At 45.3% G+C, this 27,866-nt stretch overlaps 4 protein-coding genes across 11 annotated transcripts; 2 read left to right on the top strand and 2 right to left on the bottom strand.

Annotated features, from left to right (window-relative positions):
- The first annotated feature begins 174 nt into the window (after positions 1 to 174).
- cirbpa (cold inducible RNA binding protein a) lies at positions 175 to 4,404 on the top strand. 2 transcript variants are annotated; one of them, XR_008953889.1, is made up of 8 exons: positions 175 to 326; positions 1,018 to 1,128; positions 1,247 to 1,353; positions 1,434 to 1,536; positions 1,683 to 1,815; positions 1,899 to 1,954; positions 4,105 to 4,191; positions 4,260 to 4,404. XR_008953889.1 is itself a non-coding variant. In XM_057056113.1 (7 exons), the coding sequence occupies exons 2-7, from the start codon at positions 1,029 to 1,031 to the stop codon at positions 2,422 to 2,424; spliced, it is 513 nt and encodes a 170-aa protein (XP_056912093.1). In that variant the 5' UTR covers positions 176 to 326; positions 1,018 to 1,028; the 3' UTR covers positions 2,425 to 3,198. The 2 variants fall into 2 exon arrangements, 1 of the variants encoding a protein (XP_056912093.1); XM_057056113.1 differs by lacking the exons at positions 4,105 to 4,191; positions 4,260 to 4,404 and adding an exon at positions 2,411 to 3,198 and having other exon boundaries at positions 176 to 326.
- Positions 4,405 to 4,789: 385 nt separating this feature from the next.
- ndufa13 (NADH:ubiquinone oxidoreductase subunit A13) lies at positions 4,790 to 6,494 on the bottom strand. The gene is made up of 5 exons (XM_057056114.1): positions 6,335 to 6,494; positions 5,401 to 5,479; positions 5,238 to 5,309; positions 5,098 to 5,167; positions 4,790 to 4,996 (listed from the first exon to the last, which is right to left on the bottom strand). The coding sequence occupies exons 1-5, from the start codon at positions 6,426 to 6,428 to the stop codon at positions 4,877 to 4,879; spliced, it is 435 nt and encodes a 144-aa protein (XP_056912094.1). The 5' UTR covers positions 6,429 to 6,494; the 3' UTR covers positions 4,790 to 4,876.
- Positions 6,495 to 6,724: 230 nt separating this feature from the next.
- Positions 6,725 to 18,988, bottom strand: LOC130538476 (transcriptional repressor p66 alpha-like). Of its 7 annotated transcripts, XM_057056109.1 has the most exons (12): positions 18,736 to 18,902; positions 16,485 to 16,601; positions 13,435 to 13,964; positions 11,177 to 11,309; positions 10,969 to 11,097; positions 10,821 to 10,898; positions 10,617 to 10,736; positions 10,206 to 10,379; positions 9,162 to 9,420; positions 8,610 to 9,022; positions 8,274 to 8,532; positions 6,725 to 7,894 (listed from the first exon to the last, which is right to left on the bottom strand). In XM_057056109.1, exons 2-12 carry the CDS (start codon positions 16,485 to 16,487, stop codon positions 7,755 to 7,757), a joined length of 2,238 nt encoding a protein of 745 aa, XP_056912089.1. In that variant the 5' UTR covers positions 16,488 to 16,601; positions 18,736 to 18,902; the 3' UTR covers positions 6,725 to 7,754. The 7 variants fall into 7 exon arrangements, with proteins under 7 accessions (XP_056912089.1, XP_056912090.1, XP_056912091.1 ...); XM_057056110.1 differs by lacking the exon at positions 16,485 to 16,601 and having other exon boundaries at positions 18,736 to 18,988; XM_057056111.1 differs by lacking the exons at positions 16,485 to 16,601; positions 18,736 to 18,902 and adding an exon at positions 18,438 to 18,729.
- A 5,131-nt stretch (positions 18,989 to 24,119) lies between these two features.
- On the top strand, positions 24,120 to 27,377 carry armc6 (armadillo repeat containing 6). Its single transcript, XM_057056705.1, has 8 exons — positions 24,120 to 24,222; positions 24,436 to 24,575; positions 25,022 to 25,107; positions 25,185 to 25,755; positions 25,853 to 25,998; positions 26,066 to 26,197; positions 26,598 to 26,735; positions 26,816 to 27,377. The coding sequence occupies exons 2-8, from the start codon at positions 24,455 to 24,457 to the stop codon at positions 27,026 to 27,028; spliced, it is 1,407 nt and encodes a 468-aa protein (XP_056912685.1). The 5' UTR covers positions 24,120 to 24,222; positions 24,436 to 24,454; the 3' UTR covers positions 27,029 to 27,377.
- The last annotated feature ends 489 nt before the right edge of the window (positions 27,378 to 27,866 follow it).

The following is a 27,866-nucleotide window of genomic DNA, read 5'->3' as shown; positions in this document are numbered from 1 at the left end:
CCCCCGTCCCCGTGGTCCGTTAGTCCACGGTTCAGTGGTCGAATAAAGAAAAAGAAAGGCTTTGATAAACACGTTTGTTAAATAGTCCCGCATAAAAAGAATCCTCTCAAAATTAGACAATAATTCCGGCCGCTTATTAAGTTCCGTCAGGGGTGTAATTACCTCGACGGGCCGCTGCATCGCAAATGGCGCTGTGGTTTTAAATCACGAACAAAGGCAGCGGACGAATACGTCATCAGGCTTAGCAGTGAAAAGTGGAGCGCGCGGTCTCTCTCTCATTGATTCTGGACCTCCGCGTCGTCGCCTCAGTACTCTATCACTAAAAGGTAATTTGCTCTTTTCTTGGTTTATTTTAGGACAATGCATTTCAGTATATATTTACTTGTATTCTCCGTATTTATGTTACGTTAATCCCCGTCTGTATTTGCTATGTCGATATATTTTATTGTGTGTCAATTAAGCACTGCGACGCGTGCAAAACGTGCTTTTTGATATTTGCGTGTACGTCTGCCTGGCACGGTCTGCAGGGAGCATCCGTTAAATTTATCTAATTTGTTTGTAGCCTATCTATGCCGAGATTTGCTCGTAATACCCGACGACGCGTGTGTGCTCGCCTTGTATTGAAATCGGCCTGGAAAACAAAAATGAGCACCGTGGGCTTAAATGCTACAAAATGGCGCTGATAAAAAATGCGGCCCGTTAGCTCCAAACCGACACCTAGCACACGGCCATGCGGCCTAGCATAGCCTGCGCCCTCGACGTGAATGTGCGTATGTACATGTTACTTGCCATATTTAGTCACAATTGGACCTTGAGGGCTTTTGAATAAAGGGTCTTTATATATTTTACGTGCTAAAGCCTATAATTACCTGCGGAGACTGCACCAGTGACCTACTTTGAACTGCATGCGCAGATTGAATAACGCACGAGGGCCCGGGGGCTAATTTAGCTAGCGCTACAACTTCTCTCCAAAAATATACACAAATATATAATATTCGCTTTTCTCTCGGTTTGTAGGAAAAGCGAGGATGTCGGACGAGGGTAAATTGTTCATTGGAGGTCTGAGCTTCGAGACCAACGAGGAGTCTCTGGCTGAGGCCTTCGGCAAGTACGGAACCATCGAAAAGGGTAGGTTTAAAACATTTTACCATCGCAGGCGCGCTACCCCGTTAACATTCCCGATAAATAGCAGCTCCGTTTGGGGGTAAAATATCAAGTCGATTGTGGTTTTTTTCGGCCTTTTTAGTGGACGTGATCCGAGACAAAGAGACCGGGAGATCTCGCGGGTTTGGCTTTGTGAAATATGAAAGTGTCGAAGACGCGAAGGACGCCATGACGGCGATGAACGGAAAGGTAAGCGAGCGCTTCTACCCTCCAGATCGCCCATTTTGGTAACCGCATTTCGATTAATTTCAAATGGGTTTGACTCGTAGTCTTTGGACGGCCGGGCGATTCGTGTGGATGAAGCTGGCAAGGGTCTTCGTCCCAGGGGAGGCTTCCAGTCAAGCAGCAGATCCCGGGGGAGATCTGGAAGAGGTTATTCCAGAGGTATGACTTTAAACAGTCATACCTCTAAATATTTCTAAAAATATGCACATCATCAAATACACACTTGATTTTACTTTTTTATCTTGCCTATGCCTATATGGTACTAATTTTTTTTTTTTTTTTAAATTAAATAGGCAGCTATGGTGGAGACAGAAGCTATGGCGACAGGAGTTATGGTGAAAGAAGCTATGGCAACAATGACCGGGGCTTTGGAGGCAGCGGTGGCTACAGAAGTGGAGGCTACTCTGGTGGCTACAGAGACAACAGGTAGGCGCTTTCATTGATTTAAGATCCTCAAGTGTCTTTTATTAGCAGTGATGTTAACATTTTCTCTTTTTTCCCCCTCCTAGGATGCAGGGTGGATACGAACGCTCCGGGTCCTACCGTGATGGATATGATGGCTATGGTAAGCATCAATGATACGCATTTGTGACGTGAATAAACCTATGTTGGGGCTGTTATGTCTTCAAATGGCATCAAACTAGCCATGTGTGGACGCTGTGGTCCCCAACCCGAAACATTCTCCTCAAAGGATCCAGTTCAGTTCCTTAAAACCTTCTTCCAGCCTCAACATATAAAGCCATGTTTGAAGTCAGCCCCTCAGTTTTGTACCTGAGCCTAAGTTGATACCTCTAAGCGGCTGCCAGATTTAGCTAGCCCTCCAGCCTTGCTCTGACCAGAGGCTAGCCACACCGACGTGCGAACGTTGACTGCTACCTTTTCTCAGATGGAGCCCTTATACGAAAGGACAAGGGAGGAGGAGGGGTGGGGTTTAATACTGTTTGATGGGGGGAGGGGGATGTTGTTAAAACTCCAGTGAACTTTCAGTGTCTTTACCTGTGTGCCCACTTCTTATCCTCAGCTACACACGAGTAAGCATCTCCCTGAATCAAGATCATCACTTGGCTGGCGGTATTTCAAAGATTTGCTCCTCAAGAAAAGTCCACGTGTTATTGCTGACCTTAGTTTTGTAGTTTTGTTGTAGGCATCTTAAAAAAAAAATTGTAGCCATTCCTAATGTTTCAAATTGTTATTCGAGAATGACTCCCTGGAATTGGGCATTGTATTCCTGAAACTAAAGCCACGATCCGGTTCTTAGTCCCTTTCTTATATAGGGATCAAACATTGGCTCCTTGCGGCTTTTCATTCAAAGGCTATCACCATTGAAGACTTGTCCAGCACGTTACATGTTTCTTGTTTTTGATTCCTTATTTCTTTTTTCTATGTGAAATATCAGATGGGGCTTTATTTTCCCAGTTGGTCTCTGACAGAACCAGGTCTTGCCAGGTTTTAAACTGAGGAAAGAATTGCCGTGCTGAATTCCATTTTTACTACAGCAGTTAGTTTAGCCGAGGCTCCTATATGTTCAATTTCCCAAAAGAGTGAATTCCTTTCAGACTGGTGAACTGCGCCTCCGGAGTGGCCGGCTGTTCATGAAGTCTGCCTAAGGTATCTTCTGCTCAACACCTGCATTTTAAGTGTGCTGTAACATGGACTAATCTTGTTTAATGATCGGAAAATGTAACTTGGTTTCCCCAGAGTAAAATTTCAGCCGGGAACGATTTTGTACTTTATGTTCTTTGTATGATCAATATTTTTTCTCTGTCAGTTTGGCTTCATGGAGCCTATTAAATGAACTGTGGAAAAAGATCTTGGTTCTTGCCTTTCAAAACTATCCAATGTGGGGAGGATTAATGCTGCGACAGTCACGCTTAAGAGGAATTTCTGTAGGGCAACAAATTGGCGGTCGCTTTGCTCCATTAGGCGGGTGTTGGTTAACTAGTAATTGGGTTTGTCTCAGTCTAGCTGCCTGGGCCCAGTTGGGTGTTTCAGGAGTCTCAACTGTCCAAAAATGCTTTAGCGGGGAGCCTTTGGGTACTGGTGAAACCTGGGTGTTGTATACTGAACCCCCCTCCCTCCCCCCCAATCACTGCCGCATTAACATGCGGGGAAAGCGTCACTTGGTGTCTGGTCATGTTAATGCTTCATTACGTACATTCAAGAGGTCAGCCACTTCAAAAAGCTACAAGTCCTTGGAGAGTGAAGTGTTGCGCCTACCAACAAGTGCTCCTCAGAGATGAAAGCTGCTCTCATGCCTAGGTCATATGTGGAGAAAATAGGCCAATGCACGTGAGGTAAAAATCTCCTTTTGCTTTGCTCACATCCTTCAGACTCAGTTCTCATTGTTTCCATGAATACCTTCAAGTTAGCCATGCTTAAGTTTTCTGCTTCAAATGCGAGTTACAACATGCCATGGACCCTTTCACTCCTAATTCGTAAAGACAATTGAGCTCTACCTCGAGTCCACCAAAAACAGCGCTGGTCTCTTAACTTGGTGGGTCAGTCCACTTCTGCTGACTGCAGTAGTCCTCAGAATTGCTCCTTAAACGCCCCTCAACTGTCCTAAATGTGCAATGGTTGTAATCTCTTAACTGTACACTTAAGTTTGAATTACTGGTGAGTTGCAGATTCATGAGTAGGGCTGCATGCATTTGCTGCTGTGTTCTGTTGTTGGTTGCTGGGTTTAATCGGTGTCTTCTTTATTTTTTCTCCTAGGTTAAACGGACCTAAGCCTGGACTGGATCGATGACCGGAGCAGGCGGCTGTAAGGGGTCGACTGACATCCACAGATGAGGGCATCAGGTGAGTAGGTTCTGAAAATGGGGTCTTTAGAGTTGTGAAGGCGTGAATCTCACAGTCTTGTGTTCCAGGTCACACGTGCTGCAGATGTTCCCTACCAGGATCCTGCTAACGGAGCGCTTTGGAGGCAGCGCCTGCCGGAGAAGAGGCTCTGCTTGGCGGATCTGATGTTCTTTTGTGCTTGATGTAAGAGCTTAATAAAGCTGTTGGAAAGATGAGCTTGTCTCCTGAGTTTGTGTAGGTGTTTTACACCTTTGAATGCATCAGCTGTGATGGACTTCAGTTGTGTAATGAGGGACAAACAATTAGCTGATGTCGGTGTGCATGAAAACACAACAGCCAGGTTACGTAGTGATTGGTCACCGTTTGAAACCAGTGTTCTACAGCAATTTTACCATATTGGGACCATTTGAGGTCAAGATACTGCTTTTGTAATGGACTAATATTAAACCTACTTTATAATTTGACAAATGCCAAGTTAATACTTAGAGTGGATAAGTGCTTGAATACATTTTGTAGTCTTATCACAATGTTTGCACAGTTGTTACACTACCTAAGTATTTCAAACTCTGGCAAAGATTCAACACATGGAAACACAAGATCAAGGGAAGATTTTAATATTAAACATTTACAAGCTGAATTGAGACGTTCACACGCAGGAGAGCAACAGAGGCCAACTCGGCAGCACTCAGAGGTACTTTAGGAGGCCAAATCGCTGGCTGACCAACTCTTCACGTGGCCGAAGGTTGAACAGCTCCTCTGACATGGGGGTCACCCAGCGCTCTGTGTTGAAGACGCTCTCACCAACCTGCGAGGACAAACGCATCAATATCTTCATCTATAAGAGAACTTCCTGTTTAAAATGACACTCCAGGACAAAGAGAGGCCCCCTGGCTCTGGAAATGTTACCTTCCATCCTGGAACGTCCTTCATAATAAATGCTTCCTCTTCTAGGTTTTCTCGAAGCAGCCGCAAGGTTCTGAAGCAGAGGACCGATCCATTAGTTTACGTCGGATTAATAAAAACACGGGAATCGTGTGCTTAATCACCTTCGGTCTTGCTCCGCCTGCAACAGAGGGTATAAAGCTATCCTGGCTTCCAGCTCTTCAATCTGTAGGCGTCTGCGTTACACAAAACACATTGCTGTTAGCCCCAGTCTAATTGTCAGAGATGACACATTCAACTGAAGGACAAATCCTAAAACTGCCTTGCCTTCTCTCTCTGTTCCACTTGAAAAGCCTCCAGTAACCAAACACCATGAGGCCGATGCCAATACCAAACAGGCTATATCCTGTTGATGAAATGGATCGGTTAGTGACAGTTCACATCATTTTAATAACTACAGCAAAACAAACCAAAAGCTCTTTATTTAAACACTGCTCTATACTTAATATGCTTAGTGGTTCTGGGCTTATTTTACATGAAGGAACCATGATTTAAACTTATTTTGTTAACAGTAGAACAGTCCAAGCTTTTCCATGTATAAACCTAAAGATTTGATGTGATAGTATTTTTGTTTAAGCTAAGTTTGACCAAAAATGAGCCCAAATCCACTCACGCACCACCAGGTTATCATGCAGTTGGAACAACAACCCCCACTTCTGCTATTGCTTGGCTTTTACTTTGAAATGCCCTTGATCAAATATTGATCACTCAAAACCGTCCATTTTGGAGAAGGTGGACTATGATGTTATTGTTCTTAAGAGATGCAGCAGCAGAGGGATGTATTGCAGGAAGTGCTAAGAAAAAGACATTTAGCGAATACAATAAACATTCACATTTTCTGTCTAAATCGAAAATAACACTCATGCTTTACTGAACCCTGTTTTTTGTTTAGCTTGACTGAAACTGCCAGAGCTAGCATTGGTTAAGTTAAAATACTATTAACTTCAACACTGGCAAGCTGTTTTTGAAATCTTACGTTTGATCACTTATATTCTAATACGATGAAAGAGATGCACGTTTAATAATCCCCAGCGGCCATCTATGCAATAACCCATAAAACGCATTAAGTTAGTAGATCAACTTAATTTCAATGTCTATGCTAATTTGTTAGCATTAGCCGCCGTTCGGCGACAATACGCGACATACAATCTGCGCGTCTACTCATTTATGCGCGGTACATGCATGCGTGTCATGAAAGTACCAGAAAGTGCTCTTTTCGGTAGATTTCTCTTGTAATCGAAAGCAGCATAGCCTCCCGGAGGAGGCATGTCCTGCTTCACCTTGGACCCCGCCATCTTCCTCCGGCCTGCTTCGCAACGCGCCGGTGACGTCACAGCACGAACTTCCGTCCTCGTGCGTGAAAACACAGCTGAGAAGCGACGTCGCCACCACGTGCATTTTGCGGCCCTCTTTATATAAGCTCTTAAACTCTTAGTAACTGAGACGTCTCTTTAGCCAACTAGTTTTTTCTTGTTTCAATAGTAAGTTAATAGTTTAAAGCAATTTCCTTTTATTTCATTATCACTTTTGCTGCAGAGGGTTTGGGTTAAACAGCAGTTATAATGTGCGTGAAGAAAATGTTCACAGATGGTAAAATGTATATATATTTTTTTTATTTCTTTAGGTGATAGGAAACAAAGTAAACCAAACAAATTTGAACATAATGAACGATGCACTAAGACTGGAGAGCAGAGAAACGATGCAATATTGTGATGGGTACAAGATTAAAACAGTCTTGGTAGCCGGGAGACTTTCCCATCAAGAACCAATTCAGGACTCTGTGCCACATATTGCAGGAATTCTGATGGAAAAAATAAGGGAAACCAATTGCTCCAATGTGGTATCTTCAGCTCTTGTTGTGTGCATTTAGTCAGAGTTGGCAGAAAAGTCAAAATAATGTGATCAATGATGACATTGATATAAAATAAGCAAAATTGAGATATTAATTACAGATGACTTCAGCAATGACACCACGCTTATTCAGCAAGGTGCAAAATGAACAGAAGGAACAGGGGTGCATGCGGAACAGAAAAAAAACTCTTTGATTGTGGAAATCACAATACAATTTTTTTTTTAACATCAGTCAAAAAAAGGGAAAATAACTTACGGTAAATACAAAACAAATTCAAAGCTTAAACTACAGGGATGAGGGATGTACTGGAAAAATTTACAACATAATTATTTCTGCTGAAAATGAAGGTGTGACTCAATGTCAACTCTTGGGTATGAATATAACCATTCAAACAGGCGAAAAGTCTGGGTCAGTTTGGCCCACATCACAACAGAGAGGGCATCAAATTCCAGAACACTACTCACTTTGTTAAAGCATTTTTAGGTTTATAACCACAGTACCCAAGAAATACTCTTTCAAGTATTTTCGTTGTCTCTGCTGCGATCTAATTTAAAAGAATCCTGCACACTTACAAATGACCCGAACCTCTTAAAATAAATGACAGAAAATGAGAAATCTAAAATAATGATCATACAATGGTAAGAAAGGGACAGTTTTTCCACTTTTTAAGAGATTGTATTTGCTTAAAAGTCCTCTGGGGGTTGCTGTTGACTTTAGAACTGGAGCTGCAGAATTAAGAACTAAGATGCTCAGCAGAGCGCGTTTTCAATTATTTCCATGTGTTGGCAGTCTGCGAGAGCGACGAGCGAGAGGGGATCATGTCCAGCAGGTACTCCCTCTGACGAGCGTCCACGGAGGCTGACGTCTTGTGGCCTGTCAGGCTGGGGTTCACGTAGGCCATAGTTACTCCTGCGAGCATGCAGCAGAGACACGGGACAAGATAAGTCTTACTCCGAATAACAGGCAGATCAACGTTGAATAAAAGGGGGGAAAAGGGAAGTATGATTCAGAGCAGAGCCTCCACCCCACAGCCACACATGTAGATAGGCAAAGGAGAATAATGACTGTATATTTTTGGGAAACCGGGGTCAAAACAATGAAGCGCTAATGGAGGGACTAAGGCGAAGATTGACATCACTAGCTGAGAGGGTTTGCCTTGTCCAAAAAGATTTCCTGCTTTGTGTGTCTTAGTTGTCATGGAAGGGTTGATTTTGGACCAGACAGGAATTTGAAAGAGAGCAGATGTCAGTTGCCACAGTGGGGCTGGGATTATTCATTGTGAGTCTACCTGTGTTGCTGTTGCTCTGCTTCTTCCATGCAGTGGATGAGGCACTACCTCCTCGGATATTCCTGCTCCCGCTGAATCCACTGCTGCTCACCTTTGAACTCTGCACAGAGTGGTGGGAAACATGGCCATGCTTACCTGGCCGGCTGACCAAAGCCGCGGCCGCCACCGCGCTCTGCAGCTGGGAGGAGGAGGAAAAGGTGTGGGGGAGGCCCCTCACCCCCATGGATGAGATGCCGTGGGACAGCTGGCCCTGGGAGCCCTGAGGGGAGACAGAGAGGAATGTTTCAGTTCCTGCTACCACGCTCACGTTTGCGTCTCCCTTCTAAAGATGCTAACCTGCTTGATGGAGTGATGCTGCACCATGTTGGTTCCTCGGCTGGACTGGTGGTGATGGAGGGAGGAGGCACGAGCCTGAGCCTGAGCCTGCTTTAGCTGCTGGGACACCAGCTGCTCTGCTTTCAACGAGGAGGACGACGAGCCGCCGTGGGAGACCGACGAGGACGTCTGCTGATAAATGCGCCGCTCGATTTCCTGCTCCTGCTGCAGCGCCTTGACGAAAGCGCCTTTCAGCCTGTTGGTGTGCTCTGCTTTCAGAGCCTTTTTCTGATTGGATGACATGCACTGTTCACAAAGCACGGCTCCACCTTTGGCCTTGTCCTGCCTCCAGCGGCAGGTAAAGTCAGTGTTGCACTGGGAGCAGATGAAGGGCTCTCGGGTTGTGGGCTTGGACAGGGCCACACCTGTCTTTCCTGAATGGAAGAAGATCAGAATTCCAGAGGGAACTGGTTAAAAATACACGTGCTTGTATAATGTCAAAGAAAGTGGTTAAAAATAAATGCACATGCTGGAATCAGCTGATCTAAACCCATTAGAACGGATGAAACGCACCTCTGTGAATGGTGTCTAGAAGGTTCTGCACGACTTCTTCCAGTCCCACCAGGTAGATGAACTCATTGTTGGCCGCAGAGGGCAGGAAGCTGAACTCTGGGGCAGGAGGCTTGGGTGGGGGGATCTCCAGAAGAGTCTTTTCCAACTGTTTGCGCAAAGCGAGCTTGGCTGCGGCTTGGCGGCTGGCGGGAGAGTCGTTCACGTTGACCACAGATATGCTGCTTCCAGAGGAGGAGCCCTTCAGACTGGATGATGAGGCCTTCAAAAACAGGGAGGGGAAGAGAACAGACCAGGAAAAACTTTCAGTCCTGCTTCACCAGCTAGAACAACTCGTGTAACGATCATTTCCAGCTTATTATCCACCTCTACCAGCCTAACTGTGGTATGTAAAAATGTCTGTCACTTCTCAGAAAACAAACACTTGGCCATGGGTAATTGTGCCACAGAGTCAGCTCAAGGCCATGCTAGCTAGTGAGCAGCTCAGCTCCGACAATGCTCCAATAGAGTACAATGCAGGGGGTTATTTGTACTGGGGGCCACTTGGTTGAGACCAGAAGTGTCACGTCCCAATCAAAGCAGTTGGCCCAGTCAAGAGAGACCAAGGGGTTGTGGGAATGTGGCCAAGATGCCCCCTGGAAGTCTTCTTGAGAAGGTTTGTCATCACATTTCTGGCTTCAGGATACTCTAAGAGATCTCAATAACTGCCCCAATGACCCAGACCTGGGTGAGAGGATGAAGCCAAATGGCCACATGCACCGGCAGCCATTGCGTGTACATGATCAGACAGGAATTCCTGACTTGATGGAGTCCCTTCCTGCTGCTTAAACTGATGTAACCACTAGGGGCAGAGACGAGCGCAACAAAAACCCTTCTGGAGGTACAGTGGGGTGTCTGGCACCAAAATATCCGCACCAAACCCTTTATACCCTGCAGATGAGGAGGCACTCATGATCGTTCAAGCCCACCCCACTGGTGTTTACACCATATCCAAAAAAATCTAAAGTTCAGAAACTTTATCACATTTCTGTTACACACACTACTTACAATTCCAATGAGGCCTGACTGGACGATGCCTCTCTGGCCCTGGCCTGCAGGGGTTGAGGTCCTGGGGCCCAGCAGCAGTGGAGGGGGTCCTGAAGCTCCAGAGGCAGACAGCTGCTGCTGCTGCTGCTGCTGTTGGCGCAGAGCCTGGATCTGCTGTGGAGACACAGAGATGGGCTAACCAGGACAATGAGAGGGGTGGCACAGGGGAGGGGGACATTGCGGACAAAGGTAATGGAGGGCAAGGACGGGACGTCCAAAGCATCAAAGCAAAGAGCACAGAGAGACACAGAGAGGTGCAAAGAGGGTCATAAGTCCAATTTTAAGGGTAATTAATTCCCACTAGTTTTGTTTTGTAGGCAGTAAGGAAACAGATGAAAGAATGTAGACCATTAATGTTTCCTTCAGACTTACCTGTGCACCTCTGACCAAAGGTGGCATTATGACCTGGGAGCCATGTTTGGATGACCCCTGCTGCCCTCCTCTCACCAACGGCGGGGGGATTACGGTGCCCGAACTCCGGCCCGTCAGAATCTGCAAAGACCGAATCACCATCAGAGACCGTTTGAAGCTACTGCGTGACCGCAGCATGCGCGCGGGGGACAGGCGAGGACGAACCTGCTGAGAGCCTTTATTGCTAGTAATTGTTCCTCGTATTAGAGGAGGAGGAGCAGAGGTGCCGGACAAGCTTGACGGCTGGGGAGGGAACAAATACAGACGTTAGAGATGGCAACGTTGCTCTGAGGTTATGTCAATCGGCTCTGACCTTCTGCAGATTATCCCTCTGTATCTGGCTCTGTCGTAGCTTCTTCAGCAGCACCAGTTTGGCTTCCTCAAGTCTCAGCTCCTCCTTCAGCTGCTTAATGATGCGCTCCCTCTCTGCAGGGCTGCTCTTCTGCCGATCAGAACGCACAAAATTCTCACGGCTGCGGGAAAAATCCAAAAAGTTGACGCGCCGGGGCGAGTTTTCTCACCATTAGCAGGTCTGTGTCGAGCTCTTTAAAGTGACTCAGGCCGTTCATAGGCGGACTCGGGGAGTCGTTGTCCGACAAGATGATGACGTCGTCATCTTCAGGGGAGGGTGGGCGCTTCTCTCGTTTGATGTTGCTGGTTATACACGGGAAATTCCATTCAAATTCATCAATATAGTCATAATTTTGCCTGCAGGAATCATCAGATTTGACACAACGCTTCAGCCTTCTTTGGCACATGCTCCCTCGGGGATCGCTGTGGGACTTTTCTCACACACGCAGTGCACAGCAGCAGATATTTATTGTCAAACATGTTTTGTATAGCTTGGGGGGGGCGTGAGGAAGAGGTAGGAACGGCGGCGTTGACACACCATCAACTGCAGCCGCTCACACCTCACTGGATTTCTCCACATCCGTCCAACACTTGGGCGCCGCTCTCGCTTCGTCTTCATCGTATCCTCTGGACTTTGTCATGTCAGGATCACTCTTCTCGTCAACCTTGAGTATTTGTGTTTGTGAGTGCCAGTCAGCGCAGCTCATTACACCCTTTTGTAGCTCTGTATGCTTCTCCAGAGGCTCTCTCTCTCTCTAAGGGAGCAACAAATGCTCCAGAAACCCAGCTCTGGAGTGCAGACCTTCACCAAGCATTTTCTTTCACCACATGTGACGTACACCAAAAACTGATACTGCAATTAATTAGAATCCCTTCACCTTAATGAAAGGATTTCTGATACAGGCGGCTGGTTACGTACTATGATTCCGATTAGAGACTATTGTGAGGTAATTCCAGGTTATGTAATAAAGAAGGATGCTTTATCATTAAAACCCCTTGGGCTTTGATTATTACCTATGATTTTTTGGAAAATCAAAGGTCAGAGTCTCTCTGGAATAAGAAGCATCGCCAATCTTTAACCTTTCATAACCTTTTGGGTTATTTTGCCAACAGTAAGAGAAACACACCCCCAGCTGTCGCGGTCTCCTTGGCGGATGTATCTAATGGTTACAGTCTGAAGATGACGATCGGTGTATGCATATTGAAGATGGTGATGAAGATATAGATGTTTGATGGTAAGTGTGACAAAATGAAGGAAAAGCAGTCACAACACCCACAAAACAGCTCTTAAATTTTTCAGTTTCACCGCTTTGTTCAAAGTCAGTGACAACACATCAAACATAACTGACTGTAACCGACAAGCCTAGAAAATCAGGCTTAGTATTGTTTAAATATTGTTTTACTGAAAATCAACATGAATAAAGGTAAACAGACCTCAACTGCCTACTTGTAATGTCTGTGCACAATGAAATATGCTTCTTCATCCTAAAGTTTCAGCTACACGGTAATCTGGCACGTGCAGATATTGCTTCTCCTCGACAGATAGGTTATCTGGGCAGGTTAAAGCACCCGTAAAGTTGAAAATTGTAGCATAACCCAAAGGTGATGCAGAAGAAGCCGCGCTTCAACACACTGTGCCTTTGAGGCGTGAGAATCCTGTGTCATATAAAACATGGCTATTGGTACATGTGCGATTCTTAGGTATCAGTTTGGATCAGGATTTACTCGCCTTGCGTGATTATGCACGTATACGCTAAAGTGTTGCGCAAGCAGCCATTCAACCGCAGGCTATATATGAGGGCAGATGACCTAAATTCTCTGATTAGTGACACTCACAAGCTAAAGACCATGAGAAACATTAATCTAAGCAACACAGCTCTATTATTTCTTAGTTTCTACATTTGTAAAAAGCATAACAAGTCCTTAAAATCTACATTTTGACATTGAGAGGCTTTCATCTCCAAAACGTTCAGTGTGTGTGTGAGTGTGTGTGTCTATTAGTCTCTCCTCAGGGCTTAGCGCCATCATCACTTCCTGTGGATTAATCATTACTCTTCCAAAGAAGTCACATGACCTCAAAGTCACTGTCACGTGACACACTCACTTTTCCTCCCACCCTTCCCCCCTCCCCTTGCCGTGCCTTTCACTGTGGAAACCATGGCAACAAACCGGCTGGAACCGGTTTGTGACACACAGCTTCATTTTGTGTGAGGGGAGATTTTAGGGTTCAGGTGGCAAGTGGGGGGAAAATGGAGGTGGACTAATTTAAAGAGATAAAGTTCACCTCTGAGGTACAAAGCCTTCCTTTGCGCGCGCCGTAAACGTATATATGCGCGTTTTCTCATCTGATTAGCCTTTCATAGAGGTAAAATAACTTTTGTTGTGAGGTTTTTGCTTTGAAGGGACTTTTTAAATGATTCTGTCTCACCTTCTGGAGGTGCTCATGTCCACAGGCTGCTCTCCTGTTTGAACTTCCACTTTGAAGGTGGCCTTCACCTCGCCTCCAGCTAACACGCTTGCAGCTTTTGTCTCCGCTACTCGCGGGTGACTCCTCGTGTCCGCAGCTGGCTCGGTCTTTACCTGGCTGACTCTGTCATCGCAGTCAGTCCGATTGTCTGAGCTGGGTTCACCTGTTTTATCATTCGTCACTTGCTGAGCAGCCAAAGGCAACACCAAAGGTTTAGGCAACTGGCCCTGCTCCTCCTCGTCCTCCTCCATATCATCATCGTCATCTTTCTCATGCTTTGGTGTGTCACTAGTCCGGCTCAGCTCGGCCCCCAGTACCGCAGGGTGCGTTTCGGGCTCAGCTTGAGTCTCTGTTGTAGGTTCAGACGGGTCCAATTTGGGCTTTTTGCTTTCACTGTCAGAATTGGAGGGTTCCGTCAACTGGGGAAGAGCATCTCTCTCCAGTGCCCTCTTCTGGCTGCGCGTCTGGCGGACAGCCTCCTCAGACATCCCCTGCAGACAGAGAAGTGACCACAGCATGTGAGCAGACAAGAAAATACGTCCAAGTTCAAGTTTTACAGACGCTGGTAAAAGGAATTTGAAAACATCTGTACATAATTCGGGAAACACCAACAAAGGTGTTAACGTATCGGCCAGATTCTCCGAAGAGCAAGAGGATACAGGTGGAGCGGTGACAGGGCGCCTTTGAGAAGATCCCCATGTTGTTTGTGCACGTGCAATGATGTCCGTGGTGCAACACATCACTGTTTCCCCAAACAACAAGGTTGCAGCAACATGCCAAGATTTTTGGCAACACCTCAGACAACAGAGGAACAAAGCTGTGTGCAACGCACGTGGATGCGATAAAGCTGATGAAGGAAGTCACGGTGAAGATCAGCAAAGCCTCGGATTTTAGTCTCAAGTTCAGACCTGCTCGTTATTTAGGGGCTGATTTACATGCACGGTCCCAAATGATTTCAAACACAAAGCTCGTGTTTTATTCCTGCAGCTTTAAATGTCACTTTTCAGATGTTGCGACCTGATAATGTGAATCTGACGCCACCGTTCAGAATTCAAGCAGACAAAACTGACCTTGAATCAGCTGCAGGGGACACAGCGTGACTAAAATGGCCCCCCAGACAAAGCACGATGTATCAGGAAGGTCACGTGACCGAGATGTTGAGCGAGGCGAGCTAAACGAAGACGCCGAAAGGTGAAGCGCTTCGGAAAAAAACGATCCGGATGAATTAGGATGATTAAAATTCAGAAGAAAGCCGTGTGAACCTTAACCTCCCCTGTGAATCAGAAGCCTCCCTTATGTACCAAAACTGTCATCCTCATGTTTGAATCACGCTGGACTGGCCCTGAGGCCTCCGGACCGACGCCACTTGGCTTGGATGGTTGATGGGCGACGTCTTAAAGGAGCCAATGATCGGCAGCTGTCCCGAGAGCGTTAGACAACAGCATATTTACAGATTTTCTCCTGAAAAACTGGAGCGATGTGATTGCACAGGGGATTTCAACCTCAAATTAAAGGTAACTGTCACATGCAAGGAAGGATCACAAACAGGATCTTATGGTACACGCAGGTTCTCAGGGAGGCCAACCTGCGCCCAAAACTTTCTCAGACCGTCGGAACGCTCGAGGTGTGCGCTTGGCCCACCAGACGACCACAAAGGGGCAGAACCCAGCCGCCTTCTCCCTCCCTACATATTTATCTGTGTACGTTACAGTCACGCTGAGCCCGCTGGAGCCCTCGGGGCTGCCCTGCGACACACTACAGGAAGCTGTTTCTTTCTTTAAAAAGAAAAAAAACAAAGGGGTGGGGGGGGTCGACCCATACAGTCTGCTTCTTTTTGGCGACATGCACTGTACGTACTTCTACCCCCCCCCCTTCCTGTTTGGAGAACGGTTCTAACGGTAATGTTCCACCAGACTCGGGGTATCTGTTATGGCCCACGCCGCGAACATACGTCTGATAACCCGACGCTGACTAAGTTGGTTTTTTTTAATACTGACATCACAGAGACACACATGACATGACCCTTCCCAGGATTCATTGGGACACACAAAGCACTTTTTTTTTTCCTGAGAACTGGTTCAAACCGGTTGGCGAGTGTGTGTGTGTGTGTGTGTGTGTGTGTCTCAGAGAGAGAGAAGCCGAAGCTAGTTTTAACCCTTCAAGTGCCAGAGCCGACGCCAGGCCTTTCACAGTGACGGCCATTATACAGTGTATAAGGGCTGCGTGCGTGCGCGGGAGGGGGGCTGTGATGGCATTAATTCTGATGCATACAGCTGTGAAATGATGCTGGGGGGAGAACGCCACCCTAACAGCCCCCCCAATCCACCATCACCTCACCGAAATCCGGGCCTTGTCTTTATAAAGAAGGATTTTAATGGCTGACAGGCGTCATGTTACATCTCTACGGCCGTTACAACCATTGCTACCAAGACACCCCTCCCTCCCTCCCACACACACTAAAGTGGTCCAATATAAATAGTGTAAACCCCCCCCAAAGGCAATTTAAACAGAAAGGAAAACCTATGTTTACTTTATGCATCTTACAGGCAAATAGACGAAGAACTGTCTTGTTTTTTTTAATCATTTTTGGCGCTGTGGGCACACGTGAAATACTGAAAGTTTTGCTCGCGGGATTATCTGGCTGCGCAGCAGAATCCTGATAAATATTCAAATAACATGGATAAGAACTCAAAAGATGGCTTTGTGTTGTATATGATGGTGGCCATGGCGACGCGTCCTTGACCGCCTCTATATATTTCAATCAGGCCATTATTTATCAGCGTCACTTTTAAAAGAATGAACACAGAAAAAGCCCCCTCTTTAGGGTGCCAAAGGATTCTTTGTGTTCTGTAATAATCAGTGTTGCTTTATCAATAATCAGCTGCATCTACTGTACATATCTGTTGATCATTACCTTATTAGCGCTGTATTTGTTCTCCAGGCGGGCGTACACAACCTGTTTCTCTCACAAGCTTTCAATCTACATACCGGTAATTAAAAATAATGCTCACCATAACATCTGCGGCATAATTACAGCAGTCGTCAATGAAACGCCCTGTTGGGGCTCCTGATGAGCGTCATCGATACAGAAAGCTGATCTCGCCAACAGCGTTTGGTCTCGTTCGGTCCTGCCCAGAGAAAGTCACCTGTGTATGTTGGTCACTCAGGCAGCCCTCGTGCTAGCTGGAAAACCCCAAGAATCACTGGTATCTGGCGGCGCATTCTATTTACTCGCTAAGACCTTTGACCCGGCGGAGCGTACTTCCAGGCTGCAACAGGTTTTCAGAATGCAGAGCGACCAGACGACATTTTAAATCTGCCGAATCTGTAAAAAACATCCTGCATCCATCTCGCAGAACAACAAATCGCAAATCATCCCATTAAAACCAGCACGAGCGGAAAAACACCAGCTCCTCTATTATCTAAAATATGTTTGATAAAGTCGGGACTGCCCTCTGACCCCTTGTATCATGCACAGCGGCTTAGAATGTGGCACACGGAGGACCTTTTCCAAAACAAGACACGGTTACACAACTCTGGATCAGCCTTGTGTGCGACTGCAGAAACCAGTCTGCAAAATTATCGGATCATTTTAATACGGCGACTTCAGCGCAGAGGAGGAATCTAACAAAGAAAAAGCGTGCACAACATCAGGGTTCAGCTGTTTAAACCACCGAAACAGCCATGACATGCATTGTGACAGCAGTGCACACACAATGCAAACAAAAGTGAGGTGATGGGTGTATTTAAACTCAGTATGCAGACGGTGGATCAGTCAAAAGTGAGGCGATGGGTGTGAATCGCTGTTTAATATCTAAACATCACCACTAAAGTGCAGCAAGTGTGGTGTTAAATGCAGGCTGCATGCATATGGAAATTCAATAATGTAAAAGCCTGTTTAACTTGACATGCATGTGTAATGTTGTTGTAGTAAACATTTACTAATGGCTAATACCAAAATGGCCAACTTTATCTACACAGGGCTTTTTTTTGTTGTTTTGCTGCGCGTCAATACAGCAGCACTGGCAGCGTTAATACTTATTTATTAATAATTCAACAGACTTTAAATCCTTCTGAGTGAGTCTAAATATAAAGCCAGCGTCATTATAAACTGTTCTGATGGCCAGAGTTGTCTTTAAAGCGCTGCAAAGTCGAACAGCAGAGGAGGCTAGACGTGTGTGTGCATGTGCGTGTGTGTGCGTGCATGCGTGTGCCTGTCTGAGCGAGAGGAAGAGGGGAGTGTGTGCGGTGTGTCAAGAGTGTGTGCGTGTGTGTTCAGCTTTAAGAGGAGGAAGACTACGGTTGTCACAGAGAGAAGTAGGAAGATTAGCTACCAGATAGCAGAACCAACACTGGTGCCAAGGGGCTTAAAAGCGGGCAGCGGCGTCCACCATTAACGTTAATTCACCCACTTACAACATCCAAAACATCCTCAGCCCTTTAAAAACTAAACCCAGCCCACACTACATGTGCAACAAGCCGGCTTTTTTTATTATTGACGCCGCCTCACAGGAGGTGTTATTAGTTAGCGGGCTAACATTAGCTAACATCGCACAAACAGAAAATAATGGAGCCACTTTAGCTCCGATTAAAAAAAACAAACACCGCCCGATTCCCGAACGCAAACTGCTGCCAGTAACAGTCAAGAAACTCTTCCAGTCGACCAGAAGCACTACATCCTGACCCACAGGGACCAGAACCGAGCCCGAATCGTTGACCTGCTGCCACCCGATGCGGGGCAACCAGCATCCCCCCCCCCACCCCGCGGAAAAATAGGATCAAAACTTTCAGCACATTTGCTTAAAAGTGAAACAGTGTGAAGCTCACCGGGACTGTTTACCTGGATGTCCCCCTCCCGAGGAAGAAAAAAAACCGAGTCGGAACTCCTGTATTTCATTGACCGGCCCACACGGACCGAGCTCGCCGCCGACGAGCCGCTGGCGGAGGGACGTAATAATCCTTACCTCGTTTAACGATTTCCACCGCACATAATCAAGTCCGGCAGCCGTGGCCACAAAGTGACACGGTTGACGAAGCGTTAGGTGAAAAATACAAATATTTCTGGGTTGAGAGAGCCCCCCTTCTCCCACCCAGCGCTCAACCTTTGGCTCTGCGGAGAAGTGTTACTTTTCAACAACCCATCAGCTTCTTTATCGTCACAGATAGGTGGAGGAAAACCTGGCTCCTCTCGACGACTCCGAATAAAAGGCTCCCCTCGATCCACTCACTAAAAAACTTCGGCTTCCCCCCCGCTCAACTTACTCGGTCGCTTTGTTGCCTGTTCTTCGCCGATGGCCGACCAAGGAATGTTTAATCTGCAGTTAACCTCGATAAATCGTTGCTTTTTAGAAATCCAGGGGATATCCTCTTTTTTCGGCCCTCCCCGCTGCCGCGTCTGTTGCCAAATAATGCGCCTCAACACACATGGAGCCGCTGCGTCCTCTCAGTGGGCATGCGCACCTCGGCATACCAGGGCGACGGGATCACATCATGTAAGCCTCTGACCACCAAGGGCCAAAGCAGGACGGGGAGAAGGAAAAGAACAAAAAATGTCAGGGACCCGTGACCGTACCAGCAAGTACAGGAATAACGCTCGTCACTTACGCGCATTTATGCAGCACCCCCCCACCCCCACCCCCCGACACCCAGGAGCGTCATAATTACCTCATAATAAATAGCAGAAATCCCATAATGGGATTCGGGATCTCTTGGTGCCTGTCTGATGCGCGCTCTGGATCTGGTTACGTCAAAAAAAACAACCAGAAATGATATCCAGCAAGAAATAGTGTAAAAGTGTGAACCGTGACCTCCGGCTGGTGACCCGGAGGTGGCGTGTTATCACATCTTGGCTGTTTCCTGTCTCCCAAACGCAGACCGGCAGCAGATTCCTCGTGTTTATCCCCAACATCTCACCTGGGAACTGCGTCAGCATCTCAACAGCATCCTTACTCCCACCTCAGCACCATTACGATTACATCACGTCCCCCAAAGGTCTCCGTAGTAGCGGACCCGACTCCCTGACCCACCCGGGACTAAAAGTTATATTCCCAAACACATGTTGACGCCATGCCCCATGTGACCGACAGACCTGTCGCTGGAAATTGTGGACTGGGGCGGTTTAAGAGAGAAAATATATGTGGAGGTTACAGAAGTGAGGGAAAGTTGTCCGTACAGCCTGATGTGGGTCCAGCCTGTTGTTCTCCATCAGGTGGGGGGGTTGGGGGGGTTGAGTGCTGTGTCAGCGTTAAACCTGCTGTTCTTTAAACGACAAAAAAAGGGTCCCTCTAGATGATGCTGTGTCATCAGGTCTGATTGTTTTCATCCTCCTCCGTCTCCCGGGGCCACAGATCGTCTCGCGAAGGCAATTAGATCTGCACCGAGGCGACACAATCACTCGATCGAGGCCCCCCCGAACTGAAAAGGAAACGCTGACAAACGTGCGTTTTATACGCCGTGGGCACTGAAATATGACATGATGTTCCCAGCAAGGAGGAGCCAGATCAGGTCTAATCCAGCGTCACAAAGGTCGTTATGATGGATCCTCCGGAGAACGAACCGGTGAGAGTGATGGCGGAAAGTCCTTTTAGGCCCCTGAAACACGTTGATCGAAGAAGGGAGGGCGTCCAGGGAAGGACCGCAGCCTTGGCTGGGTCAAATCAAAGGCATGGTAAAGGTCATTAGGGTTCATCCACTTGGGAGGGGAACGCCTCATCCACATTACTGCACAACCGGTTGAAAAGAATTCTGAAAATATAAATGCATTTTCAAGACCTGAATTGGGCAATTACTGACAATGACTGCAGTAACTATGGCAACCTGTGATCTCTGAGCTGATTTTACCGACTGTATTGTACCTTCCCTCAAAACATTGACCGTGAGATTTAATGACATTTAGAATGCATTTCCTCAATTCACCAAAATAGTTTAACATTGGCATTTTCTGTCAGGCTGTCCTGTCCAGGTGAAGGAGGGGAGCTCAGCCTTCCTCCTCTCTTCCTCTCCCTGCAGAACAATGGCGGCCCCTTTGCAACATGACAGCTTCAACTTAATCCTCATTAAGTACTGTAACAATGCAGGAAGTAGCTGCTGCACTCGCGATCACGCCGGCTCACAATTTGGCAGGAAATGGCTCCTCTCGGCTGCGTCCGAGACACCTAGAGCGTCCCAAAAGTTTTCACGTCTCGGCAACTGCTGAAAATGTCCCCCCTCCACACGTGGAGACGAGGAAGAAGCTTTAGAATAGTCCACAGTTGCCGTAAATAAACCGGGTAGTAAATCTAAAAATGACGTCAGGCACCGGCATCCCTGAAAGATGCGTTCGAAATTTGATTTCCTATTACGGATGTTGCATAAAAGACAACAAAAGCGCCGCAACTAACAAACAGATACGGTTGATTTACTGTCGAGCTGTTGAATAAGCTGATTCAAAAATCTCTTATGAAATTTGAATTGGTTCGGAATGAGTGGTTTTAAGAAAATGGGGGCTTTTTTTTCGTAACCACGACTGTCCTTTATTCCGCTTTTGCACTTTAACACAGGTGATATATAAACCACACACCCAACATCTGTTGCTCTCTCTTACACCGCATCTTTCTGCACTCTCAGGCGTCAGCTTGTGATCTACAGCATGTTTGTCCGCACAGGTGTAGTGTTCCTCAGGTCCAGGTGATCTGGAGCCAGAAGCAGCAGCAGCCATAACTTAGATTGTTGATTAAGTTCTTTCAACCTGTCACCAAGTCTCAGGCTGTCAGACCTGAAAATGAGCTCGCATGAATCTTACATTCTTTGCATCATTTGAAATCCGAGTCATTCGTGGCCACACACGTGTTTTTAACATTCCGGCATCAACAGCAAACATCACGTAAGTATAGATCTGTCACGCACGTCAGATAAGTGATGATTAAAGTGACGCCATCGCGATCCGTGTCAGGTTTTTAAAATAAACGGTTGCACTCACAACTAAGAAAAGCAGGTGGTTGTGAAAGAACTCCCATCGTGTTATTGTCCACCGATCCAACAGACAATATAGATTATGAAAATGTACACGTTCAACAATGTCAGCACAAAACATGACATTTTTATCAACAGTTTTTGTGCAGTTTTCTTTTCAGTTCAAGAAAAACAACCAAAATGAAATAACTGACGATGAAATATTGATTTATAGCGCCATCACCTGTAAGAAATGAGCAAAAAGTGAACAAAACATTGATTTCCAGAATTGCTGCGTGAGGCAAAAGGTGTAAATTTCATAATAAAGAAAAAATTAAAATGCAATAGATATAAAAGTCCCCCATTAAATCTATATTCATGCATTAAGTTAATTAAGAGTTATTTCCCACACTAGGACATATCTATCTGACACTTGATCTGTGGCAGTGGAAAATAAAACCCACGCGGCTGCTCCAGCACATATGTACATATCAAATATAGAAGTAATCTATATTAAGATGATCCCACAGTGTTATTATCCTCCGTGTGTGCGCCAATACTGTGTATCAGCAGTGCATTGAAGGCCCAGAGACCACATGTCCTACCCAGGAGGTCAGTTACAGAACATCTGTATATAATGCAATGTAGCATGAATCAAAAGAGGGTCTTTTTGAGCCTGGGGCTCCACACCAGTGTGTGAGGATGCAGCATGCAGCACCAACTAGACACTTGCCAAACGAGTGTTTCTAACCTCACTATCATGTCGCCACTTTCTCTTACCCTTCTGTCAGGCATTTCTCTTTTACTGGTTTAATCCCAGGGTCCCCTCATTCCTTCATGAGGGCACGACTGTGCTTTCACAGGCGGCTGGTCAAGCTTGTAGGTCCGTCTGTTGGATGGGGTGTGGGGGGGCTTTGACCACTGACATACAGCATATTACACAACCCTTTCTCTCAAAATCCAGGAAAGGTTGACTGACTCACCGTTTAGGTTGACTAATTGTTGCTATGCTCGCACAAAGGTTATGTTTAGCGAGGCTTTGGGCCACATTGTGGTCCTCTGCGTAGCTGCTGGGAAATGTTCTTTCCTTGTGGGCGTTTATGAAATTTCCACAGGATTTATACAAATCAGTTTGGAAACCATCACTAGGAATACCGCAGGTTTCTATTTTTCAGTGATGAATTCATACTTCAAAATAGTGCCGTGTCATCTTTTAACAGTTTTGTTCATTTAAAGTATCTCAGTTGCAGATACAGTCATAATTAACTGTTATTTAGAATGTTTTACACATCCTAGATGCCATGAAATATAGGTACTATTATGATTTCGGTGTGTGTATCCCAAAACAAATACTTCTTTTATGTAACAGTATTTGTTAGTGTGATTCATTTAATGTACATGTAGGTTTAAATTAAAATAATCAGCAACTGTGGAATCGGCCTGTAATGTATTACAGTTTATAGATATTCTGTAGCTTTCAGAGGGAACAGGGGAATAGGGGAACAGGGGTGAGTCCATCACCATGACCTTTTGAGTAAAAACAGTAACCTCACAGGAGAAAATCTTCCAATGGATTGCTTATTAAGAGCCATAGCAGCTGTCTGTCTACTCAGACACAATGATTATTGTACATGATTTATTTTTGATGGAAAGTTAAAATTCATGTTCTTGCTGGAGCAATGCACACATTAGACGTCAATGTGACTGATGTCACATTTGAATCTTAATTTTGCGAGTATTTTGTAGCAGTCACATGATACTGAGCAAACGTTATTATATCTCATTGTTATGTATATCCATCCATCCATCCATCCATCCATTCTCTACCGCTTATCCGGGGTCGGGTCGCGGGGGCAGCAGCCTAAGGAGAGAAGCCCAGACTTCCCTCTCCCCAGCTACCTCCTCCAGCTCATCCGGAGGGATCCCCAGGCGTTCCCAGACCAGTCGAGAGACATAGTCTCTCCAACGTGTCCTGGGTCTTCCCGGGGGTCTCCTACCGGAGGGACATGCCCTGAACATCTCACCAGGGAGGCGTCCAGGGGACATCCTGACTAGATGCCCAAGCCACCTCATCTGGTTCCTCTCAACGCGGAGGAGCAGCGACTCTACTCCGAGCTCCTCCTGGATGGCAGAGCTTCTCACCCTATCTCTAAGGGAGAGCCCAGCCACCCTACGGAGGAAGCTCATAGTTTTAGCAAATATAAAACCCTAAACCCTTCACAAACCACTAATACCAAGATCATGTACACTGCACAGGTAGACCGCACTGTTTAGCAGAATACAGTAACATTAAGTAAATGGGACTCAGGGTCCTTTTTCCTGACACAAACCACCCCAAAAAGGAATAAAATATAAAAATCTAAGGATGAGGCAGTTTTTCATGTTCGAGTTTGCTTTACATTCTGTGTACACTCCAATTGCAAAATTGCGTCGTAGAGGCAGCGTCCCTGCACCCCGTGGCGATAGATACTACACCATTCATGCTTTTACTGACGTCGCACGCCCAGGAAACAAAGGCATTAATCTCATTAATCAACAAAGACATTGTTCGTCTTTCTAAACCATACTTAAATGTTTCTCTTATGCATACAAGAGCAAATTTAAGTTTATTTCGCTGATGAGCGACTCGCATCTTTTAATTTTAGATCCTGGTTTCAATCTGGGATGAACCGTTCGCCGCGTCACACAGGCTGACGCGGTAACAATTTATAGACAGTAGGGGGCAATAGTGAGTCTGAGTGTCCAAGTTCCCGGAAGCAGGAATTAAAGACGAAGAAGACTGAGCCATACATTCTGTCACTGGGCGGTGGAAACAGTTAGGTGATGTTTACACTGTTTTCTTGTTTAGAAAGAGCGTTGTTTACTGACATTTTAAATCATTTGACCATTAAACAGTCTTAGTCAGCAAAAAGGGTGGAAACAAATGGTCAAACGTTACTAGCTAAATAGGAATAGTTGTCCTTTAAATGTTGAAATGTTTGTCATTTGATATTAGTATGTAATTAATTGAGTTGTGTCATATTATTGTTTCAGACTCGATTAACAACGAAAAATGGCGAAACGTAGGATAACCCAGGAAACCTTTGATGCTACAGTCAGAGAAAACATGGAGGAATTTGACATGGAACCCGATGAAGCGCTTAAAGAGGCTGTGGAGCAGTTTGAGTCTCAAGGTAACCAGCTGAAGAAAAGAATAAGAATACTCAACAGTGGGTTTGTCAGGGGTTTGGTTCTGTATGTACTGTACTGATAATAACACGGGAAACAAGCAGGTGTGACGTGTAATAAACGCTTCATTGGTTAAGCTATTGCTAAAGCTAAATAACAGGATGAAGAATACGGCAACAACATTCGTTGTTTTTACCTTGATCGTTTGGAATGAAGTTATTGATTAGAAAACAACACATGCTCCTGTCTAAAGGAAACTACTAATTTATTTACAAAGGTACAAGAGTGATCTCTCCAGATGCATCTTATTAGAAACACAAGCAAAAATCTTTTAATCTGAAATGATACTGACCATGTGTGAAAATTTGGTTCATCTGCCAATGTTATAGATTCTATTGTGATTCTATGTGTGTTAAAACTTTAAGTGAAATGTTTAAATCTTTGGATTCAGGTGTGGATCTCAGTTACATAGTTAAAGCCGCACCTGCTGCACCATCAAATGAAGAGCAAGAAGAGCAAATGCATGAAATCTTGCAGGTGAGTTTTGCTCCATTTTGAAAAGATATTTACTCCCAAAGCATTGATCTTTTTCTCCCCTGTGTTTTCATGTGTAGGTTTTGGATACCCTCCGAAATAGGAATGAGTCTGCGGATGTTATGGATCTGATGGAAGACATCAAGTCTTTTACTGAACATTGCTCAGTGGGTTTTGCTCATAGGTATCTGGCTGCCCAGAAAGATGCCTATCCTGTCATCCTTTCTTGCTGTAAAAAGAGTTTCGATAGACAGGAGGCCGTGCTGACTGCCACACTCGCTCTTGCTGCACTCACAGATGGACAGCCAGATTTGTTGGATGCAGAGGGCCAGCGGTTCCTCCTGGACATTCTTATAAAATACAGGGAAGATTCTGAGGTGACGCGTGCAGCTATCAAGACCGTGCGTCACTGCTGTCTGAAACATGAACAGAATCGACAGGATTTGGTAAAAGGAGGAGTCCTGGCTCTGCTAACTAGTTCGATCACGCAACACAGTGACTGTGCCGAGCTGGTAAAGGAGGCCTCTGTTGCTCTCAGGGTCATGACCTTTGACGATGACGTCCGTGTTACATTTGGACATGCTCATGACCATGCTAAGATTATTGTCCTGGAGCACAATGGGCTAAAGGTTCTAATTGACGCTGCCAAAGGTGAGAATAGCTGGCACTATATTCTACACATGTGGCCTGGTAGCTTAGCGATGTGTTTGTTGACATATTCCTAATTTTTTGTATTCTTCTATCGCAGGTCATCTTGAAGATACCTCTGTTTTAAGTGAGCTCTGTGCAACTTTATCCCGTCTGGCTGTCAGGAACGAGTTCTGTCAGGACATTTGTGATCTAGGGGGGTTGAAATTCATAATAACGCTTCTTGCAGACAGTTATGAATCAGCGGTAATTGACCAAAAGCATTTTCACGCATTCACCGCCCCCCCCCACTCATTAGAGTTTCTAATTGCAGGAGTTGGTTCGGCAGATCCTGAGCGCGATACGAGCTGTTGCGGGAAACGATGATGTAAAGGACGCAGTTGTTAATGCCGGGGGAGTCCCGCTAATTGTCATTGCCATGAACAGACACACTACCAGCTCATTGGTGAGTTAAGTGTTTGGATGTGATTAGAACAATTGTAGTGGGATGAAAACACTATATATCAAAACAGGCCACAGTTCAATGTTTTGTATGGGGATGTAAGAAAAGCCCTGTGTTCCTTAAAATTGGCAATCTCTACTCCTTAATTTGATAGGAACAATAACTGAAAATAGATTACAAACTAGTCTCAAACTCAGGAGATTAATCTTTGACCTCTGTTGTGACCTAATGTCTGTAAATTATTAAATGTTTATCATGTTATATTGGATTGTTCCAGCCTCGTAAAGGGGTAGGTACTAACTCAAATTTATTATGAAGCTTACATACAATTTTGTTGGCTGAAATGATGAGATCGTAGGTGTTGTAATGACCTCATATGTAATGTTCTCATATTTTGCGGTAGGTGTGCGAGCAGGGCTGTGCGTGCCTCTCTGTGCTCGCCTTACGCAAGCCCGATAACTGCAGTGTCATCATGGAGAACGGAGGAGCCTTCGCAGCTATTCAGAGTATGAAAACACATGCAGATGCAGTCAACGTGCAGGTAATATTAGGTCATTGATTAATGTTGCAAATTAATACTTCTTAGGGAGTAACTGTGTCTCTTGGGTTCTTTCTGTATAGAAACAAGCCTGTATGCTGTTGAGGAATCTGGTTTCACATATGCCCAACTACATTCAACCCATCTTGGAGATGGGGGCAGAAGCCCTGATAGCCGAGGCAGTAAAGACCCATCAGGACTGCGGGGATGTTGGGAAAGCTGCTCTCAGAGATCTGGGATGTAAAGTGGAGCTTCGAGAGCTGTGGACCGGCAAACACGGAAGCCTGACAAACTGAGTAGAGTGAGGCGTGTGTATTGTCACATTATGAGGTTCCCTGAAATGTTGCAGCGAAGGTAACTGTGACTCTTCCAGCTCAGCCGTATATTGCCTGAAAAAATAAACCTTAACTGAGGAATTTAGAATTAAATAGAATGATGCACTTCACTTGGAGTGAGGAAACAAGCTAAACTAGATTGTGGCTGGGCGTAGAGGCAATGTTATGAACAAACTATCTGACTCCTATTTTGTTTTGCTTTCTAATGGTATTCATGCGTTTTTTTAATGTACCACATATATTCTCATGAAATGTAATACTTCTGTGCCATGTGTAAATATATGCAATAATACAATTTGCTGTAATGTTATTTCTTTTAAGCTTATTTCTTTTCTTTCTAATTTCATGTAGCTTCAATCAAAAGGATCAAGGCCAAGGGGCTTTGATAAAGCAACCTACTATATCATGTAACTTGTATCAAAACTTCCTTGCTAACAGCCGAAAACCTAAAAAGAAGTCCTAAATATTCTGTAAAACGATGAAGACATCAGTTATTCAGCTGGTTAAGAAGCTTCTTTTGTTCCAACTTCCTTAGACTGGAAGACTGAGTGTCAGAGAAGGTTTTAGAATAGAAAACTGCATCAGAAGAATATCAAGTATGATAAACTGATGTAAACACAAATACATATTTTAACAAATACATATATACACACACATACTCATGAATACATATTTAAAAAAATACATATATACACACAAATACTATATGAATACCTATGACTGAATGATACCTGTGCTAATAGCACAATAGCACTCCCTGTCGTGTGATAGTGCTTAGATATATTCGTATACAGTATAT

This window comes from Takifugu flavidus, chromosome 15 (genome assembly GCF_003711565.1).
Source record: "Takifugu flavidus isolate HTHZ2018 chromosome 15, ASM371156v2, whole genome shotgun sequence".
Taxonomy (NCBI): Eukaryota; Metazoa; Chordata; class Actinopteri; order Tetraodontiformes; family Tetraodontidae; genus Takifugu; species Takifugu flavidus.
This window is presented reverse-complemented; position numbering and strand designations above follow the sequence as displayed.

Coding starts and splice junctions, on each gene's coding strand:
- armc6 (XM_057056705.1), top strand. CDS start 24,455: ATGGCGAAACGTAGGATAACCCAGGAAACCTTTGATGCTACAGTCAGA. Junction 25,756..25,852: donor TCTAATTGACGCTGCCAAAG/GTGAGAATAGCT, acceptor CTTCTATCGCAG/GTCATCTTGAAGATACCTCT. Junction 25,999..26,065: donor CAGACAGTTATGAATCAGCG/GTAATTGACCAA, acceptor TTCTAATTGCAG/GAGTTGGTTCGGCAGATCCT.
- LOC130538476 (XM_057056106.1), bottom strand. CDS start 18,370: ATGAAATACAGGAGTTCCGACTCGGTTTTTTTTCTTCCTCGGGAGGGG. Junction 9,421..10,205: donor AGTCAGGCCTCATTGGAATT/GTAAGTAGTGTG, acceptor CTGTTTTTGAAG/GCCTCATCATCCAGTCTGAA. Junction 9,023..9,161: donor TCTAGACACCATTCACAGAG/GTGCGTTTCATC, acceptor TCTTCCATTCAG/GAAAGACAGGTGTGGCCCTG.
- cirbpa (XM_057056113.1), top strand. CDS start 1,029: ATGTCGGACGAGGGTAAATTGTTCATTGGAGGTCTGAGCTTCGAGACC. Junction 1,129..1,246: donor GTACGGAACCATCGAAAAGG/GTAGGTTTAAAA, acceptor CGGCCTTTTTAG/TGGACGTGATCCGAGACAAA. Junction 1,537..1,682: donor CCGGGGGAGATCTGGAAGAG/GTTATTCCAGAG, acceptor TAAATTAAATAG/GCAGCTATGGTGGAGACAGA.
- ndufa13 (XM_057056114.1), bottom strand. CDS start 6,428: ATGGCGGGGTCCAAGGTGAAGCAGGACATGCCTCCTCCGGGAGGCTAT. Junction 5,480..6,334: donor ACCGAAAAGAGCACTTTCTG/GTACTTTCATGA, acceptor TTTCATCAACAG/GATATAGCCTGTTTGGTATT. Junction 4,997..5,097: donor AGGACGTTCCAGGATGGAAG/GTAACATTTCCA, acceptor TTGTCCTCGCAG/GTTGGTGAGAGCGTCTTCAA.